Source organism: Hemiscyllium ocellatum, chromosome 25 (genome assembly GCF_020745735.1).
Source record: "Hemiscyllium ocellatum isolate sHemOce1 chromosome 25, sHemOce1.pat.X.cur, whole genome shotgun sequence".
Classification (NCBI taxonomy): domain Eukaryota; kingdom Metazoa; phylum Chordata; class Chondrichthyes; order Orectolobiformes; family Hemiscylliidae; genus Hemiscyllium; species Hemiscyllium ocellatum.
In genome coordinates, this window is record NC_083425.1 from 34216144 (window position 1) to 34235845 (window position 19702).

Consider the following 19702-nt stretch of genomic DNA (forward strand, 5'->3'; position numbering starts at 1 on the left):
TACACTTGAGCCTGATAGGATCCTTACTGAGATAGCTTTAATTGAAAAGTAACAGATATACACATTGATTAATCAGAATGACAGTGAAAATAGCCCAGTACTTTATAATGCAAATGGCTTTCAGCCATTTCTTTTCCATGCCAGGATTATTTACATGTATTGGCAAATAGTATGAAATGGTTCCTTATTATTGTAGCTTTTTCAATTCAATTGATTCAGTCACATGTGATTGAAATGTCAGGAGGTGAGTCGAATCCCAGAGTCAACTGGGCCTTTCAGACTCCTCCATCTCCCAATAAGCCAGAATACTAACATACAACTGTCCTACCAGCATGCAAACTCATTGAGTTTCAGAGCAGCTGGCTCCATTCCTCAATTCTGTACACTCCAGGTTTTCAATGACCTGAAAATAGTGACACTAATTCATACATGATTAATTTACACCTCTCCCAAAATGAATAGAACCAGCATGTGCGTACAATGTGAAACCCAATGTACCTATTTAAGATCATAACTCATATCTCTGCCAAAGGGAAAGATTAGGCCATTTTTGACTCTCAAAAGATTTATCAAAACAATATTTCACTGTCTCCATCCCCTTCTCAGAGAGATATAATTTACAGTACATTTAATTTCTTGTTTCCTCAGTGACACATGGCATCACTAACAAAGTTATCATTTATTGCCTGTCCCTAGTTGCCTTTGAAAGTAATGATCAGCTACCTTCCTCATTTGTTGCAGTCCACGTGGTGAAGGTACACTTATACTAAGGGAGTTCCAAGATATTGACTCAGCACCTGTGAAGAAACAACTACATAAATCCAAGTCAGGATGGTACGGGGCTTCAAAGGGAATTTGTTAGCGGTGGTCTCCTTATGCATTTGCTGGCTTTGTCCTTCTGGGTCGTAGAGACCATGGGCTGGGAAGGTACTAGTGAAGACGACCTGACAAGTTGCTACTGTGACCCTGTTGATGATACACATTGCTGCTACTGGAAATGGTGGAGGGAATCAATGTTTGATGTTATTGATGAGGTACCAATTAACAAAATGGCTTTGTCTGGATTTTGTCAAGCTCCTCAAACATTGGTGGAACTGCACTGTTCCTGAATTGTGCAGTTTAGATGATGCACGGGCTATGGTGATGAGGTGTTCAGTGTAAAATTGTCAGCCTCTGGTCTTTTCAGCAGGCCAATACCCGAAACCTTGAATAATCTGCCAGTATCACACCTCTATCCCTTACAAAATTAAGTTACAGCTGCACAGGATGTTCAGCATTGAAACATGCTTTTACTAATCGGTCCACCTCTGTTAAAGATAGTAACCTCATAAGACAATTGTGAACAAAGCACACTTTTGAAACACTACAAAAGATCTCAGCATTTGAACACTAACAACACCGTGTCTATGTTTTGGCTTTAGTGAAATATATAAAACATCTGCACTTTTTTCATTGCATTCTTTCACTTTATGTAAAATCAGTTGAATAAATTCTGCTTTAGAAGAAACCCCAAAATGAATTGAAAAGTTTTATAAACAGAACACAGTTTTAAGGACAGACACAACTGAAATGAAGGTTCTCCATTCAATATTTCTGACGTAACTAGCTATTGTCTTTTAAAGCTTGTTTGTTTTGTGCATTTGATCAAAGTAGCATTCTGCCAAAGCAAGTGGATTATGTTAGCAACACCAAAATGTGCAAAATTATACTTTATTTCACCAGGAAAGAAATTGGCCATGCAGACTATATTAAGAGTTGGACATTGATGCCTGTGCTGTTTCACAACTAGTTTGTTTAAGGCCAACTCCTTCAATGTTCTTCAAATGTTCATTCATTTTTAAAAACCCTTGTTTACTCTTGGCATTGTGCTTAATTTCCTGATGATAATCTTTAGTTCTTTTCATTGTCACTGCCAGTGCCATCACTACTGTCTGGAGACAATCTCAGTTTATCTTCAAAGGATGGTTTGTTAAGGTTTAGGAAGTTAGTTATAAGTTGTGCTACAGCATCAACGTCACTGTGAAAGAAAAGGAAAAGTGAGGCAGGTTAGAATTGCACACATCATGTCAAACAATATATTTGGAACAACACAGCCCATTTTCATCCTTTCTCCCACACCTGCATGATCTCAACGTCATAGCACTACGTAACATCAACTGCAAATGAGACATGTTGCAGATGGAGTCATTAACGGACATCCCTCAAATGTGAACTGAAATTTCGCAAGACGGTAAAATCTTTATTCTTCAAAATAATTCATTGCATGGGAATGCTTCAAAATACAAGATAAAATGCTTACTTTTCTTTTTTTACCAGACCACTCTGTTCATTTTACTCTTGCAAAATCAATTATGTACATCATCTTTGCCTCTTAATTTTACGTTTTGCTGAAGGGGAAGAATGTGTGGTTTGTTGCCAGATTTCTCAGGCTCTGTGTTCAGATGAAAGATGCGTAAGGATAATTGAAGTTTTCTTTCCTATTTCCTCTGATAAATGGGATGGGCAAGCACTGGGGTCCAGGCTGACACTTTCACAGTAATGCAAAAATATGAATGATCGTGAAGCCAGAACATCATCCATTTTAATTTTTGGAATCAGTTCTGAAATGATGCTCATTGAAAGACATAAACAGATATATTTCTGCACTGGTGACTTCAATGTTTTATTGAGTAAACAGTGTCAAAACACAAATGGTGTTTAATGGGGAAAGCCTGGACATATAAACAAATTGTTATTGTATTCCCACCTCCAGCCAATGTAGTATAAACATCAGATTTTACACTTGTTAGCTCATTGAACATTCTATGAAAGTAAAGTCACCATAGTTCGGAGGATCATAGGGCCACGGTCTCATTACGGACATGACTGGTGGTGGTTTAACCTGAGAGTGAGGTTGAGAAACAGTACCTTGCTGGCATGATTACATGGTCAATAAAAACAGAGAATATTAGTAAAGTCAGCATGTCTGACATTATTTCTCTCTCCACAAACACTACCAAGTCAACTGAGCACTTTCTGCATTCATTTCAGATCTTCAGCATCTGCAGTATTTAGTTCCTATTTCCATTATCAGTAGAACATAGAACAGTACAGGCCCTTTGGCCGTTGATGTTGTGCCAACCTTTTATCCTAATCTAAGATCAAACTAACCTACATACCCTTCATTTTACAATCATCTATGTGCCTACCAAGTGTCACTTAAATGTCCCTAATGTATCTGACTCTACTACAACCGCTGAGAGTGCATTCCACACACCTACCACTCTGAGTAAAGAACCTACCTCTGACATCTCCCCTAAACCTTCATCCAATCACCTTAAAATTATGCCTCTTTGTGATAACCATTTCTGTCCTCAGAAAAAGTCTCGGACTATTCATTCTATCGATTCCTCTCATCATCTTGTACACCTCTAAGATCTCATCTTTCTGCATTCCAATGAGAAAAGGCTGAGCTCCTTCAACCTTCCTTCAGAAGGTATGCCCTTCAGTCCAGGCAGCATCCTGATAAATTTCCCCTGCACCCTCTCTGAAACTTCCACATTCTTCCTATAATGAGGCGACCAGAACTGAACACAATATTCCAAGGGTGGTCTAACCAGGGCTCTATAGAGCTGCAGCATAAACCTATGGCTCTTAAACTCAATCCCCTGCTAATGAAAGCCAACATACCATATGCCTTCTTGACAACCCGATCAACTTGGGTGGCAACTTTGAGCGATCAATGGGCATGGACCCCAAGATCCCTCTGTTCCTCCACACTGCCAAGAATCCTGCCTTTAACCCTATATTCGGCATTCAAATTCAACCTTCCAAAGTGAATCACTTCACACTTTTCCAGGTTGAACTCCGTCTGCCACTTATTAGCCCAATCCTTCCACTTCCTCATCCAAGTCATTTATAAAAATCACAAAGAGCACAGGTCCCAGAACCGATCCCTGTGGAACCCTACTGGTCACTGAGGTGCAGGCTGAATACTTTACATCAACTACCACCCTTTGTCTTCTATGGGTCTGACAATTCTGTATCCAGACAGACAGGTTTCCCTGTATCCCATGCTTCCTTACTTTCTGAATGAACCTACCATGGGGACCCACATTCAATGCTCTACCTTCAAAGTGTTTTGTCACATCCTCAAAGAATTCAATAAGGTTTGTGAGGCATGACCTGCCCTCACAAAGCCATGCTGACTATCCCTAATCAAACTATGGTTTTCCAAGTAATCATAAATTCTATCTCTCAAAGTGCTCTCGAAAATTTGCTCATGACTGACACAAGACTGACTGGTCTGTAGATCCCAGGATTATCCCTCGTCCCTTTCTTGAACCAGGGAATAACATTCTCCACCCTCCAATCATCTGGCACTGCTCCAGTCAACAGTGAGGACACAAAGATAGAGCAATCTCTTCCCTCACTTCCTGTAGTAACCTTGTGTATATCGCGTCTGGCCCAGGGGACTTATCGATCCTTAGGCTTTACAAAAATTTCAGGACATCCTCCTTCTTAGCATCAACTTGTTCTAGCATATCAATCTATTTCACGCTGATGTCAGAAATGTCAATGTCCCTCTCAGTAGTGAATACTGAAGCAAAGTATTCAATAAAGACCTCCCCTGCTTCCTCCAACTCCAGGCGCAAGTTCCCTCCACTATCCCAGATCAGCCCTATCCTCACTCTGGCCATCCACTTGTTGCTCACATCAGTGTAGAATGCCTCGCAGTTTTCCTTAATCCTCCCTGCTAAATCCTAGAATGCCCCTAAGGCAAAGGATATATACCCATTTCAGAGAAAATGGGCTCATCAGTGATAGACAGCATGGTTTTGTGCAGGGAAGATCATGTCTGACAAACCTAATAGAATTCTTTGAAGAGGTGACAAAGTTAATTGATGAGGGAAGGGATGTAGATGTCATACACATGGACTTCAGTAAAGTGTTTGATAAAGTTCCTAACAGCTGATTAAGAAGGTGAAATTGCATGGGGTCCAGGGTGTTCTGCCTAGGTGGATAGAGAACTGGTTGGGCAACAGGAGACAGAGACTAGTAGTGGAAGGGAGCTTCTCAAAATGGAGACCTATAACCAATGGTGTCCCACAGGGATTTGTGCTGGGACCACTGTTGTTTGTGATATACATAAATGATTTGGAGGAAAGTGAAGGTTGCCTCATTAGCAAGTTTGCAGATGACACTACGATTGTTGGAGTAGTAGATAGTGAAGGGGACTGTCAGAGAGTACAGCAGAATATAGATAGATTGGAGAGTTGGGCAGAGAAATGGCAGGTGGATTTCAATCCCGACAAATGTGGGGTGATGCAATTCAAGAGCAAACTATACTGTAAATGGTAAAGTCCTGGGGAAAATTGTTATACAGAGAGATCTGAATGTTCAGGCCCATTGTTCCCTGAAGGTGGCAATGCAGGTCAGTAGAGTGATCAAGAAGGCAGCGCTGAAAATGTGTTGCTGGTTAAAGCACAGCAGGTTAGGCAGCATCCAAGGAATAGGAAATTCGACGTTTCGGGTATAAGCCCTTCATCAGGAAGGAATGCTTCATTCATGAAGGGCTTATGCCCGAAACGTCGAATTTCCTATTCCTTGGATGCTGCCTAACCTGCTGTGCTTTAACCAGCAACACATTTTCAGCTCTGATCTCCAGCATCTGCAGACCTCATTTTTTACCTGATCAAGAAGGCGTACTGCATGATTTCCTTCATCGGATGGGGTATTGGAGTATAAGAGTTGGCAGGTCATGTTACAGTTGTATAGGACTTTGGTTCGACCACATTAAGAATACTACGTACAGTTCTGGTCGCCGCATTACCAAAAGGATCTGGATGCTTTAGAGAGGGTGAAAAGGAGGTTCACCAGGATTTGCCTGGTATGGAGGGTGCTAGCTATGAGAAGAGGTTGAATAGATTAAGATTTTTTTCATTGGAAAGAAGGCGTTTGAGGGGGGGACCTGATTGGGACCTACAAAATCATGAGAGGTATAGACAGGGTGGATTGCAAGAAACTTTTTCTCAGAGTGTGGAACTCAATTACGAGGGGTACGAATTCAAAGTAAGAGGGGAAAAGTTTAGGGGAGATATACAGGAAAGTTCTTCACACAGAGGGTGCCTGGAATGCATTGCCAGCAGAGGTGGTAGGGGTGAGAACGCTATTGTCATTTAAGATGTATCTACACAGATACATGAATGGGCAGGGAACAAAGGGATACATACCTTAGAAAATAGGCTGTAGGTTTAGATAGAGGATTTAGATCGGCGCAGGCTTGGAGGGCCGAAGGGCCTATTCCTATGCAGTAAGATTCTTTGTTCTTTGCCTCCTTCTAGCTCTCCTAAGTCTATTATTCAGTTCTTACCTGGCTACCTTGTAACGTTTAAAGCCCTATATGATCCTTGCCTCCTCAACCTTAAATAAGCTTCCTTATTCCTCTTTGACCAGATGTTCCACATCACTTGTCACCCATAGTTCTTTCAACTTACCATCCCCTCCTTGCCTCAGTGGAACAAACCTATCCAGCAGTATCAGCAGGTTTTCCCTAAACAACCTCCACATTTCTGTTGTGCATTTCCCTGTGAACATCTGTTCCCAATTGAGGCACCCCAGTTCCTGCCTAATAGCATTGTAATTCCACATGCTCCCCCCATACCATCTGCTCCTATCTCTCTCTATGACTGTAGTAATGGTCAGGGAGTCCTGATCAATATCATCAAAATGCTCTCCCACAGAGATCTAATACCTGCTCTGGATCATTGCCAAGCACCAAATCCAATATGGCCTCCCCTTTAGTCAGCTGATCTACATTTGAGTCAGGAATCCTTCCTGGACACACCTGACGAAAACTGCTCCATCCAAACTATTTGAACTAAGGAGGTTCCAATCAAAATTAGGAAGATTAAAGTCACCCATGACAACAACCCTGTTACTTCTGCACCTTTCCAAAATCTGCCTCCCAATTGGCTCCTCAGTGTCTCTGTTGCTCCTGGAGAGTCTATAGAAAACTCCCAATAAAGTGACTGCTCCCTTCCTGTTTCTGACCTCCATCCATACTAACTCTGTACACAAACCCTGCTTGATGACCTCCCTTTCTGCAGCTGTGACGCACTCACTAATTAACAATTCCACTCCTCCACCTCTTACCTCCCCCACCCCCAGTGGTTAGCACTGCTGCCTCACAACACCAGAGACCCGGGTTCAATTCCCGCCTCAGGCAACTGTGGAGTTTGCACATTCTCCTAGTGTATGCTTGGTGGTCCGGTTTCCTCCCACAGTCCAAAAATGTGCAAGTTAGGTGAATTGGCCACGCTAAATTGCCCGTGGTGTTAGGTAAAAGGGTAAATGTAGGAGAATGGGTCTGGTGGGTTGCTCAGCAGAGGGTCGGTGTGGACTTGTTGGGCTGAAGGGCTTGTTTCCACACTGTAAGTAATCTAAAAAAATTCTAAACCCTGGAACATCCAACAACTATTCCTGCTGCTGTGATATCCAAGTCTCCATAATGGCCACTGATGGTCTAAGTTCATCACCCCTATTCCTGACACTCCTTGCGTTAAAATAGACACACTTCAACTCAGCACACTGACTGCACCTTTGCCCTATCAACTGTCTATCCCTCCTCAGACTCTGAGCATGCTGTATCTAGCTGTTCACTACCTATTCCATCATCTGATCTGTAGCTCCGTTTCCCACATCCCTGCCATCTAGTTTAAACTCTCCCAAAGAGCTCAAGCAAACCTCCCACCCAGGATATTGGTGCCCCCTCTAGTTCAGGTGCAACTCGTCCTTTCCCCAGAAGGTATCCCAATGACCCACATATCTGAAGCCCTCCCTCCGACACCAGCCTTGCAGCCATGTGTTCATCTGCACTCACTCCCTGTTCCTAGCCTCACTAGCCCATGGCACCAGTAGCAATCCTGAGATTACTATTCTGCTCGTCCTGCCTTTTAACTTCCAACTCCCTATATTCACTTTTCAGATCCTCAACCCTTTCCTTATATACGTTACCAACATATACCGTGACTTCTGGTTGCTCTCCCTCCCCCTTAAGAATCCTGTAGACTCGATCCGTGACTCTGGCACCGGGGAGGCAACATACCGCCAGGAGTCTCATTCGCGAACATAGAATCTCCTGTCTGCTCCTCTCACCATTGAGTCTCCGATCACTATCACTCTCCTATTCTCCCTCCCCCCATCCCCCCATCACCTCCACTCCCATCCCAACCCCTTCCAAGCCACAGACCCAGTCTCAGTGCCAGAAACCTGGCCACTGTGGCTTTCCCTTGGTAGGGCCCCTCCCTAACAACTTCTTATTGACAGGAACAACCACAAGGGCTCCCTGCACTGTCTGCCTATTCCCTTTCCCTCCCCTAACAGTCACCCTCCTACCTTTGTCCTGTAACTACCTCCCTATAACTACTCTCAGCCTCCCGAATGATCTGAAGTTCATCCAGCTCCAGTTCCTAAACGCAGTCTGTGAGGAGCTGGAGTTGGGTGCACTTCTCACAGGTGAAGTCAGTAGGGACACAGTGGTAACCCTTACCACCCACATCCTGCAAGAGGAGCATGCAACTGCCCTAGCCTCCATCTCCTCTGCTCTAAATTACCAAATGAGATTAAATTAAAAAAAAACTGACCTTACCAACCCTCTACACGGGTTGTTTTTGATTAGAGGACAGTGTAGTGTCTCAGGTTTAGCCATAGCCTGAATATATCAGTTCACTTACCCACCAGTCCCTGTGTCCGCGCCCATTCCTGTTGCTCTTTCGCTTTGCCTATTCTCGAGGTATGTATTTAACAGGAAGATTTACCTTCCCTGCAGCCCCCTAGTTGGCTGATATTTTTTGTCACAGTTTGCAGTCAAAATCAATGAGCAATGTTTTTTTTAAAAGTAACCAAAAGAACTGTGGATGCTGGAAATCAGAAAGCAAAATCAGAAACTGCTGGAAAGAGCAGGTCTGACAACATTGATACTACAGATATATAGATACTATAGGTCAGGCACTATACCATCTATCTGGTCTGCACCCTGGTTTATGAACGTTCATTTCACTCCTCTTACTTTAACTCCCTTAGCATATCCTTCTCTTCTTTCCTCCCTCACATGGTGATTTACTTTACTTTTATATAAAACCAAACCAAATAGAGTTGTATCACAATTTGCTAAAACTTCATTTTGTCAGATTTTAAAAGACATGCGATTTATTTAATTAGCCTCAATGGACTATGTTCGTCAATTGTACCATCGGACATGCTGGTGTTGGAAATACAAAAATGCAATTAAGTAGTAACAATTTGTCCATGAAATGAATCTGTTGATTAATTTCCATAACATGAAGTAAAATACAAACAGTACAGTCATTCTACAACTCCAGAAAGTTATTATAAATCAGGTTAATATACATAAAACAAAACAAATCTGATCAAGATAGTTAAAAGTTTACTTACTTACCTTCGATTACTTAACACAGCACTTTGAGTAATTGGGTGTGAAAACCCAGTCGCAAACCGCAGTACCACAAGGTATCCTTTTCCCAAATAGCGGACTCTCTCCTCATCTACAGTAACAGCACGAATATGCTGAAGCTGTGCCACCACTATAAATGGAATATACAGTCACTCGAATGCAATGAGCAGAACAAGTATTACACAAGATCATCAAATCAACATTGCAATGAACACATCTTAACAAGAGAAGAATGGTAGCACAACTCTATACTTGAAGATGTACAAGCCGTAATGGAGAAATAGAACATGTGAAAGCTGTTCTGCAAGACTGTGGCCAACCTAATCACATCGTTATTCAGGTTTTTTTATTCATGAGGTGTGTTTATCATTGGCTAGGCCAGCCCATCACTAATTGTTGTGGAATTTATTGGCTCGCTAGGCCATTTCAAAGGACAGGTTAGAGCCAAACACCTTGCTCCGAGAGGACAGCAAATTTCATTCTCTACAGGACATTATTGAAACAGATAGGCCTATATGACAATCAGCAAGTAGGCATTTCATTGTCTTTAAACCAGATTTTTTAAAATTCTAGATTTTTGTCAAATTCAAATTTCACTATCCACGATGATGGATTTGAGTCAATGTCTCCAAAATATTGTAGCTTCAGGGTTTAGATTATTAGTCCAATCATATTAGCACTGCATTGCCTTCCCTTGTGTCTAATGCAAGTTCTCGAATTGACCAAAGACTGCCACCTCCAGATCTGAAAAATACATAGAGTGGCGACGGTCACACTGGAAAGGCGAAGTACCTCAAAAATGGGAACAAAAAGGTTAAGGAAGATATTTTACAATGTCACTGTGAAACAGATACACAGGGATATTTTCCACTAAGAGGATGCTATCAGTATAAAAGATGTACTGCCTAACACAAAACTGAGTGATGTCATGCCTGCAGTTCAGAGGCAGTGCAAAGCCAGCAGGTATAGTGTACTTCCCAATGACTGATTGATTGAATGAATACGGCATGTTTTCTCAGTTGTTTATACAGGTATTGCACAGACCATACTCAACTAGCTAGCTTGGCAAAACCCAAAACAAAATAGCTACAAAATAAATTGGCGTACCCAATTTATGAGCCTCCAACTTATGATCACTTGTGTTTATGAACATGATCTCATTCAGGGGTGTCACTTTAAAGATCAGACAATATGAACATTTCCTGCACTTTGAATTGCACCTTTATATTGTCCTGCATTATGATCTGACATGCGTACAAATCAGTTTGTGAACAATCTCCAGAATGATACCTGGAACTCAGGCATTGCCTGATTATTAGGTAGGACTCTGATTGGGCAGCACTTGTTGAACAGTCCCGAGTGTGTTAATTGCTACACTAATAATGAATTTATGATAATCAGTCAAGCTAATGTTGTTAATCATTTACACTTGCTAGAGGCAACCTGAATTCATACACAGGTCCCTATTCTCTGCTATGAAAATAATGTTTTCAAGCCTGTACCTTTTTTCATTAAATTACTCTGGAGCTTGGTGACCCTGTAGCCCCTTGTTTCTTTCCCATCGGAAAACACCAGAAATCTGAATCAACTTGCCAATCAATAAACACCCTTTTCTTCTGTAGCATAAATTGTTGTCACCATTTGAAACTTGGCATTCTTGCATTTATCCTAACAAGTATATAATAACAAAGCATAGACTACTTTCTAAACAGTGAGAAAATTCGTAAAGCCAAAGTACAAAGGGATCTGGGAGTGCTAGTCGAGGATTCTCTAAAGGTAAACATGCAGGTTGAGTCCGTGATTAAGAAAGCGAATGCAATGTTGTCACTTATCTCAAGAGGGTTGGAATATAAAAGCACCGTTGTGCTACTGAGACTTTATAAAGCTCTGGTTAGGCCCCATTTGGAGTACTGTGTCCAGTTTTGGTCCCCACACCTCAGGAAGGACATACTGGCACTGGAACGCGTCCAGCAGAGATTCACACGGATGATCCCTGGAACGGTTGGTCTAACAAAAGAGAAACGGCTGAGGATCCTGGGATTGTATTCATTGGAGTTTAGAAGGTTAAGGGGAGACTTAATAGAAACTTACAAGATAACACATGGTTTGAAAAGGATGGACGCTAGGAATTTTTTTCCGCTAGGCGAGGAGACTAGGACCTGTGGACACAGCCCTAAAATTAGAGGGGGTCAATTCAGAACAGAAATGCGGAGACATTTCTTCAGCCAGAGAGTGGTGGGCCTGTGAAATTCATTGCCGCAGAGTGCAGTGGAGGCCGGGACGCTAAATGTCTTCGAGGCAGAGATTGATAGATTCTTGATGTCTCGAGGAATTAAGGGCTACGGGGAGAATGTGGGTAAGTGGAGTTGAAATGCCCGTCAGCCATGATTGAAAAGCGGAGTGGACTCGATGGGCCGAATGGCCTTACTTCCACTCCTACGTCTTATGGTCTTAAGTTCAGTACCATGTCTCTCATGCTATCGAGTGACCATCTATCCAGGTGGGAATGAGTTTAGTTTTCTGCACATGAAGGTTCATGTTAGGAAGCTCATCTTTTCATTAAAGGCCAAATCTTCGCTTTAACCTTAATCCTAATCTGAGTGATTGCGCGAGTTTGAAAATGTTGATTTGTTGATCTCAGCCAAACCATGTGATAGTGGCAATTTAGGAGGAATTAAAAATTAAAAACTATTTGGTACTAAAAATAGTTATCCATTGCAAACAGTATGCTTTGGTTTCAGCTTTCTCCCATCATGCTTACCATGGCACCCCAAGGTCAACCTGAATGATTTTGTGAAGCAGGAAATACAAATTTGCACTTCACCTTGTTCTGGACTTTTACTCCACATGGTCAATATCCTTGTATAAAGATTAAAATTTTTAAGAACTGCATTCCCTTTATTCTTGTCAAATATGACTTCCTAAAAAACAGAAAAACTACCTTTAAATTAATGAAAATACATAACATTTCAGTTTATTGTTCTTGTTCCTACCAATAAATAAGTGTTTCACAACATGCTAATCTGTAATTCTCATTTCATATATCAAAGTTTATAAAGTTTGCCCAGAATTTAAGTTTTCTTTATTAAGCTTTTGTGGGTTATTTTAATGTATTATTGGTACACATAATCAGGAACTATAAAAGCATTCAAGTTTTTCCTGTTTATTTGTTTGTTTCTTGCCATTATTAAAGAAGCATTTCAACATCTACCATCTACTGCCAAACGTTAAGTTGGCAGACAGAAACTCAGTTGAGGGCTAGTAGGAGTCAAATGTTGACCAACATTACTCAAAGAGGCAGATTCACAAAGGCTTAAAAACTTGAAATCACATTAAGGTTGTTTGGCCTTATAAATGTGTCAATAATCTCTACATGAACATCTTCCTCCTGTGGAATTCATAGTATCTGCACAATGTGGATGCAGGCCAATCAGCCCATCAAGTCGAAATGTCCCTCCAAAGAGCATCACACCCAGATCTACGCCGCTACCCAATCCCACTATTTCCCATGGAACATCCCCTGGACATTATGGCCAATTTAGCATGACCAATCCACCCAACCTTCCACATTTTGGACCCATTTTGGAGGAAACCCATGCAGAAATTAGGAGAATGTCTGTGTGGAGTTTGCACAGTCAGCCGAGGATGGAATCGAACTCGCATCCATGGCGCTGTGAGGCAGCAGTGCTACCCACTGAGCCACTCTGCCATTCTTTAATTCAGCTAACATGATGTTAAATCCACACAACACTCTAAGCTTTTAAATTTAAGGATTGTTCTAGAGAAAGATTCTGGCCAGCAGAGTTTCTCTTTCATAATACATTCTGAGATTTTCTAATAGTTCTCAGCATTTGGGGATCACTGACAAGGTCAGCACTACTCCTCCATCCCCGGCTACTGAGAAGATGGACTACTGAACTCAGACTGGTTAGGTCACTTTAGAACACAATTACCAGAGAATTATGTTGTTCTGGGGCTGTAATTACATGAAGAGTAGAATGGATAAGGACAGGTTTCCTTCCATGAAGACAATTAGTGAACTATTTTTCTTTTCCCCACAACATCCCAACTGTATTTCAACCAAATTCAGTTTTTAAAGTGATGTAGAATTCAAACTCCTATCAATCTAGATTTCTGGATTACTAGGCCAGCAATACAGCAGTGTACCCCCATAAACTGGTTAAAGAGATGGTGGAGTTAAGATTTTCCAGTAACAATTCTTGGACAGTAACTTGGAACAGCTCAATGCATTTGAACCCAATGGACTGACTGCCAGCACAGTAGCTGTCATTAAGCCCACAACTTGAGGAAACGGAAACAAGCTTGATGGACACCTCAAAAGTTGGGAAGTGAGTTTAACACCATGTTAGACTTCTACAATGCAGCTTTTCTTGAAACATTTTTAAATGAGTATAAAACACTTAATCACATTCCAAAACTCATAAGTAGCCAAACAAATCATTTATAAACATGGATTCATACCATTGTAATATCACTAGTACTGAAAGCAAATTTTAAGTAGATAGCTACTTGCCTACCTCCCAGTCTTCCAAATTTTGTACAGCCACAAATAAACAGCCCACAACATAGAACAACTTCCATCCCCAACTGTCTGAAAACAATAAGTACACAAGTATAATTAATTCACTCATAACTACCCCACACTTAGAAGAAGAAAAATCAGTCAAAGGTTCAGTCATAGCATCCTGATTGCCTTGATTTCACAATTTGGTATGCCAGTTGCAACTCATTAATATATTTTCATTCATGAAACCTCACGTCTAGGTGCAGATCTGTGTTTTTTCTTGAGATAACGTTATCAAGTTTAGGCCAGTATTCTTTACAGGAGTCTGTTCTCCCACCATTTGGAGATTCCAATATTAGTCCAGAGAGATGGTGGACCATCTATTTCTGCTTCCTGCTTTGTCTCGATGGAAACTATCTAATCTGTAAACCACTTCACTCAAAAACCTAATCAATATCAGAAACTCCTGCCCTGCTGGTACACTGACCATAGTGGCTAATTTTGCCAACTGTAAACTATCTATATAATAATGAATTGTAAACCCAAATAGACTTATTTTTTTTAAAGGTATTCAGAGACAGACAATCTAGCCCTGTCACTGCTTCATAATTCTTAAGCTGGAGGTGGCAGGGGAAAAAAGAAGTTTTAAAAACTGCATCTTCCCAAGCAGTGATTGAGTGATTTATCCCACCAACAATATTTTGATACTGCATGTAAAGAGTTTATCATTTTTGTGATTATAATAAACTGCAAATTTGAAAATACAAGTGAGTTGAGATCATCCTGGATATGTACTCAGTCATGTTTGACAATTTGGGCACAAGGAAGGAATATCAGAAAAGCAGGTAAGCCAGAGTGCTTACTTAAAAGAATTTCCAAGATTTTTATGCATTTAAATTAGTGCAAAAAAAATCGAGTTAGATCTTGCCCACCAAAGCCAAAGAGGTTTTAATATTAACTCATTAGAATTCCATTGTTCACTTCCTTCACTCCCTATTTTGAAATGCTACATTTGTGAACCATCAGGGTTCCTTCCTGCTTTAGATTCATTACTCTTTTTTAATTTCACATTTTTGCATCTTTGTTTATTTTGCTTAAGCTTACAGCTATAATTGTGTGAATCCCTACTAGCATTTATGTGCATTGACCTAATTTTTCAAGCTTACTTTTGTTTAGAGATAATTGCAAGTTGTTGAAAATACATGCTTTTTATTTTAAATCAGTAAAAGGAGCTACAACAATCAGAAGGATGTGGAACAATTGCGCTCTGAATATTCTTACCTGTACTATAGTAAGCAGCAGCTAGACCAATTGAACCAATTCCTACAGAAATGAAAACAGAATTTCAGTGTTAACTACTTTTTGTTGTGAACTTATACAGGTCTGGTAATGGTGTATTTAAGTAACTTATGTTAAATTACCTCATATTTCCTCATTACAGCCCAATACAAATAAATACTTTGGAGAAAAACATCTCAAAAATATTCCCCACAATGAATTCTATTTAATATTTAAAGGAAATATGTCACTTGCACTGAACCAACAATATTCCACAATAAGACAATTATCAAATGATTTTTTTCTAAGTGATGGTATTAAGAAAGAAGTGTTGATCAGGACACCCAGAAAACGGTCTCCCCTTCTTTGAATAAGCACATGAAATCCTTGTTGTTATGCAAACCACCAGAGGAGGAAAATCAGATGCAAGTTAGAATGTATTGTAGTCAACACCACCCAATAACACAGCACGGATTCACTTTGTGGGTCTTGAACCCATACTCTGATGAAGCAGAAATGAGTGTGCCTACAATTAATTCAAAGGCTTACCAACTAAAACAGACCAGGATCTAATACCAGGAGATCTTTTAAGATGAAGGATTGAATCTGTTTGCTCCTCAATAACCATGTATGCCATTCCTACGAAAAGCAGAACTCAGAAGTATAGATGACAAATGTTTATAAGATGTATTCAAATGAATCTGCAATAGAAAAACAAAATCACAGTCCAATGATTAATTAGAAAGAAAATATGACAAACACCAATTGCAACAATTATTACAGGTCTCCACAAGTGATGTAAATCTCATACAATAGCAACATTAAATAATCCAAAACATTTTGCATTTTGAGAAATGATTGGCGAATGCTTCAATAAGCCACTAATCTTAACAGTTCATATATTAACATCATTCGGTACCTTCTGAAGGCATCCATACCAGTAAGTCCAGTTCTAAAACAATTTTTTATTAAAAAAATTACTTAGTACAATGTATTTTTTTCCTCTAAGAGATTTATATAGAAAATGTAAATAAAATATCAATTCTCAAATCAATGCAATTTATCTCCTGCTGCGATACTTACAAATTATGCAGCCAGTTCAACTCGGTGGTTTCACATTAATTTTCTACCCATCCAAATGGTGTCATTTTTATAGAAACTGTTTATATTACATTGGAGAATCATTCCACCTCTCCTCCAAAAACGTAGATCTATACATGCTCAGTGAGCTACTGAGAGGTATATAATAGTGTTAATCAGTGAATTAATCAATCAAGAAAAGTTTATACTTTGAAAAAACCTCACATTCATTAATATAATTTGCTTTTCTTTGACCTTATTTCTCAATCTAAATAACAAAGCATCCTGAAATCAGTTTCACAAACTGTATCAACATTCACGTGTTTTATTTCTTGCACAGACTGACTCTGCTGTTTGAAACATTGTGCTTTATAGTTCCTTCTAGAGGCACTAATGGATCTCCTGGCACATTGCTCATCTTCACAAGTTATTCTTGTTTAAATAATGGTTTTCTTGCAACCTTGCAGTCTGATCAAAAACATTTTCTGCAACTCTTGTATTATTTTGTTGATTACAATCTGTCTGTCTTGTTCCTTGCCTCCAACATGCTTTTCGTCATTCTCTCTGAATTTCTGTCTCTACACTATTTCCTGCCGGAAGACTGGAGGTTGGCTAACGTGGTGCCATTATTTAAGAAAGGTGGTAAGGAAACACCAGGGAACTACAGATCGGTGAGCCTGACGTCAGTGGTGGACAAGGTGTTGGAGGCAATCCTGAGGGACAGGATGTACATGTATTTGGAAAGGCAAGGAATGATTAGGGATAGTCAACATGGCGACATACATCACACTCTATCTGAAAACATTGCCCCTTTGGTCCCTTTTATATCTTTCCCCCTCACTCTAAACCTATGCCCTCTAGCTCTGGACTCCCTTACCCCAGGGAAAAGACTTTGTCTATTTACCCTATCCATGCCCCTCAAGGTTTTATAAACCTCTATGAGGTCACCCCTCAGCTTTCGACACTCCAACGAAAACAGCCCCAGCCTATTTAGCCTCTCCCTATAGCTCAAATCCTCCAAGCCTGGCAACATCCTTGTAAATCTTTTGTGAACCCTTTCAACTTTCACAACATGATTCAGATAGGATGGAGATCAGAATTGCGCACAATATTCCAACAGAGGCCTAACCAATGTTCTCTAAACCTCCCAGATCCTATACTCAATGCTCTGACCAATACAGGAAGACATACAAATGCCTTCTTCACTATCCTATCTACCTGTGACTCTACTTTCAAAGAACTATGAACCTGCACTCCAAGGTCTCTTTGTTCAGCAACGCTCCCCTACCATTTAATGTGTAAATGTGTAAGTCCTGCAAAGATTTGCTTCCCCAAAATACAGCACCTTGCATTTAGCTAAATTAAACTCCATTTGCCACTTCTCATTCCATTGTAATCTGAGGTAACCCTCTTTGCTCTCCACTACACCACCAATTTTGGTGTCATCTGCACATTTACTAACTATACCTCTTATGCTCACATCCAAATCATTTATGTAAATGACAAAAAGTAGTGGACCCAGCACTGATCCTTGTGGCACTCCACTGGTCACAGGCCTCCAGTCTGAAAAACAACCCTCCACCATCACCTTCTGTTTTCTAACTTTGAGCCAGTTCTGTATCCAAATGGCTAACTCTCTCTGTATTCCAGGAGATCTAACCCTGCTAATTTGACAGAGAGAGAGAAACAAAAAGCTTTTTATTTGTCATGTCTACCCATACCCATACAGTAAACACAAGCCAGTGTTCCTCCAGTACCAAGGGTGCTACATGGACAGCACAAACTACACAATCATACATGGTATAAAGTGCACAAGAAGTGCAAAACACGCAAATTACAGTGTAATAGAAGAATGATAAATACCAGAGATTTTTCTCGCAGCAATTCGAAGTTGTGCAAAAGGTTCCAGATGGGAAAGAGTCCGAATATTCTCTGTTAAGGAGCCTGATGGTTTGTGGGAAGAAACTGTTGCACATTCTAGTCGTGAGAGACCGAATGCTCTGGTATCTTCTGCCAGATGCCAGGAGGGAGAAGGGTTTGAGTGAGGGGTGTGTGGGGTCTTCCACAATGCTCTTAGCTTTCAGATGCAGTGTGTGGAGTACATGTCTGTAATGGAGGGAAGAGAAACCACGATGATCTTCTTAGTTATCCTCACTATCCATTGTAGGGTCTTACAATCAGAGACATTGCAATTCCCGAACTGGGCAGTGATGCAGCAGCTCAGGGTACTCTCAATGAAACCTCTGTAGAGTCAGGTGAGAATTGGGGGGGGGTGTGGTGGTGGTGGTGGTAGCCTGCACAGAAAGTAGAGACACTGCTGGGCTTTCTTGGCTATGGAACTAATGTTGAGGGTTCAGGTGAGAAAGCAAGATGGAACTGGGCAACGTCACAGAGATGACATTACACAGTCTTAGTGATGGCAAGAATATGAGGCCCAATTCTCATAGAATTGAATCATTTAGTGTCACATGTATTGTGACATGAAAAGTATGTACTGTCGCCGTACATGGGCGCCATTCACATTAACTTAGAATAAAATAATAGAAAGAAATGTAATGACAGTCCAATTTTCCTTCTCTTCTGCCACAGTCTTGTTCCGGGCTTCCCACCCCACCCCGTGCTGCTGCCAGGGGCCATTCCACATGGAAGAGAGAGTCCCACTCCAGACTTCACAGGCCCACTGACCGACTTTGAAGCCACGCTGCCTCTGAGACACCACTGCCGCTTGGAGTCCATCGAAGCTAACTTCACACCTAAGAACCTCTCTTCATCAGATAAGTTTAAGAAAAAAAGAAGGGGAAGAAGAAAAATGAAAAAAGAAAAAAAATGGACAAAGAGGACAAGCCCAGGAACAGGAGCCCAGACACTGCCTACTCCGCTGAATCAAGTTTAACACCAAGGTTCTAAACAATCAGATTCATCCTCAGGCAGTTGCCAGGAAGAGGGATAAAGTCGGCAGCTTGAAAACAGAGTTTGTTGTGGACACCAAAGACAACAGCTTCAAACTTCCTAGCAATTAACAGGATGGAATTCTGATCATCAACATGCAGCCTCTTGAGGTAAAGCTGTGAGCTGTTGGCAAACATGTGAAAACTAATGCAAGACGTACAGATGATGCCATTGAGGGGCAACATGTTGATGAAAAACAGTAAGGGACGAGGTAGGAATGGGAAGAGGAACCAATGCCGGTTAAAAATCTTGATATGACTAGATTGATAAGAAAGGAAACCAAGCAAAACCATTCTTACCCAACTAGTTACAGGGGAGAGGACTGGAAGAAGGATGGTGAGATGAATTATGTCAAAAGCTGCAGACAGGTGGGGAACGGCAAGCAGCAATAGCATACCTTCATCACAGTCACATTG

The 19702-nt window shown here is 40.8% G+C and overlaps 1 protein-coding gene across 2 annotated transcripts in view; it reads right to left on the reverse strand.

Moving 5' to 3' along the window:
- Window positions 1–20: 20 nt before the first annotated feature.
- Window positions 21–19702, reverse strand: part of LOC132827628 (cytochrome b-245 chaperone 1) — a 27413-nt gene continuing 7731 nt past the window's right edge. For both annotated transcript variants that reach the window (XM_060844203.1, XM_060844204.1), the window contains exons 2-7: window positions 15807–15958; window positions 15261–15302; window positions 13993–14066; window positions 12279–12375; window positions 9440–9584; window positions 21–2017 (exon numbers count right to left, since the gene is read on the reverse strand). In XM_060844203.1, the coding sequence (XP_060700186.1) occupies window positions 1891–2017; window positions 9440–9584; window positions 12279–12375; window positions 13993–14066; window positions 15261–15302; window positions 15807–15894 (573 nt within the window). In that variant the 5' untranslated portion in view covers window positions 15895–15958 and the 3' untranslated portion in view covers window positions 21–1890. The remainder of the gene's footprint in view (window positions 2018–9439; window positions 9585–12278; window positions 12376–13992; window positions 14067–15260; window positions 15303–15806; window positions 15959–19702) is intronic.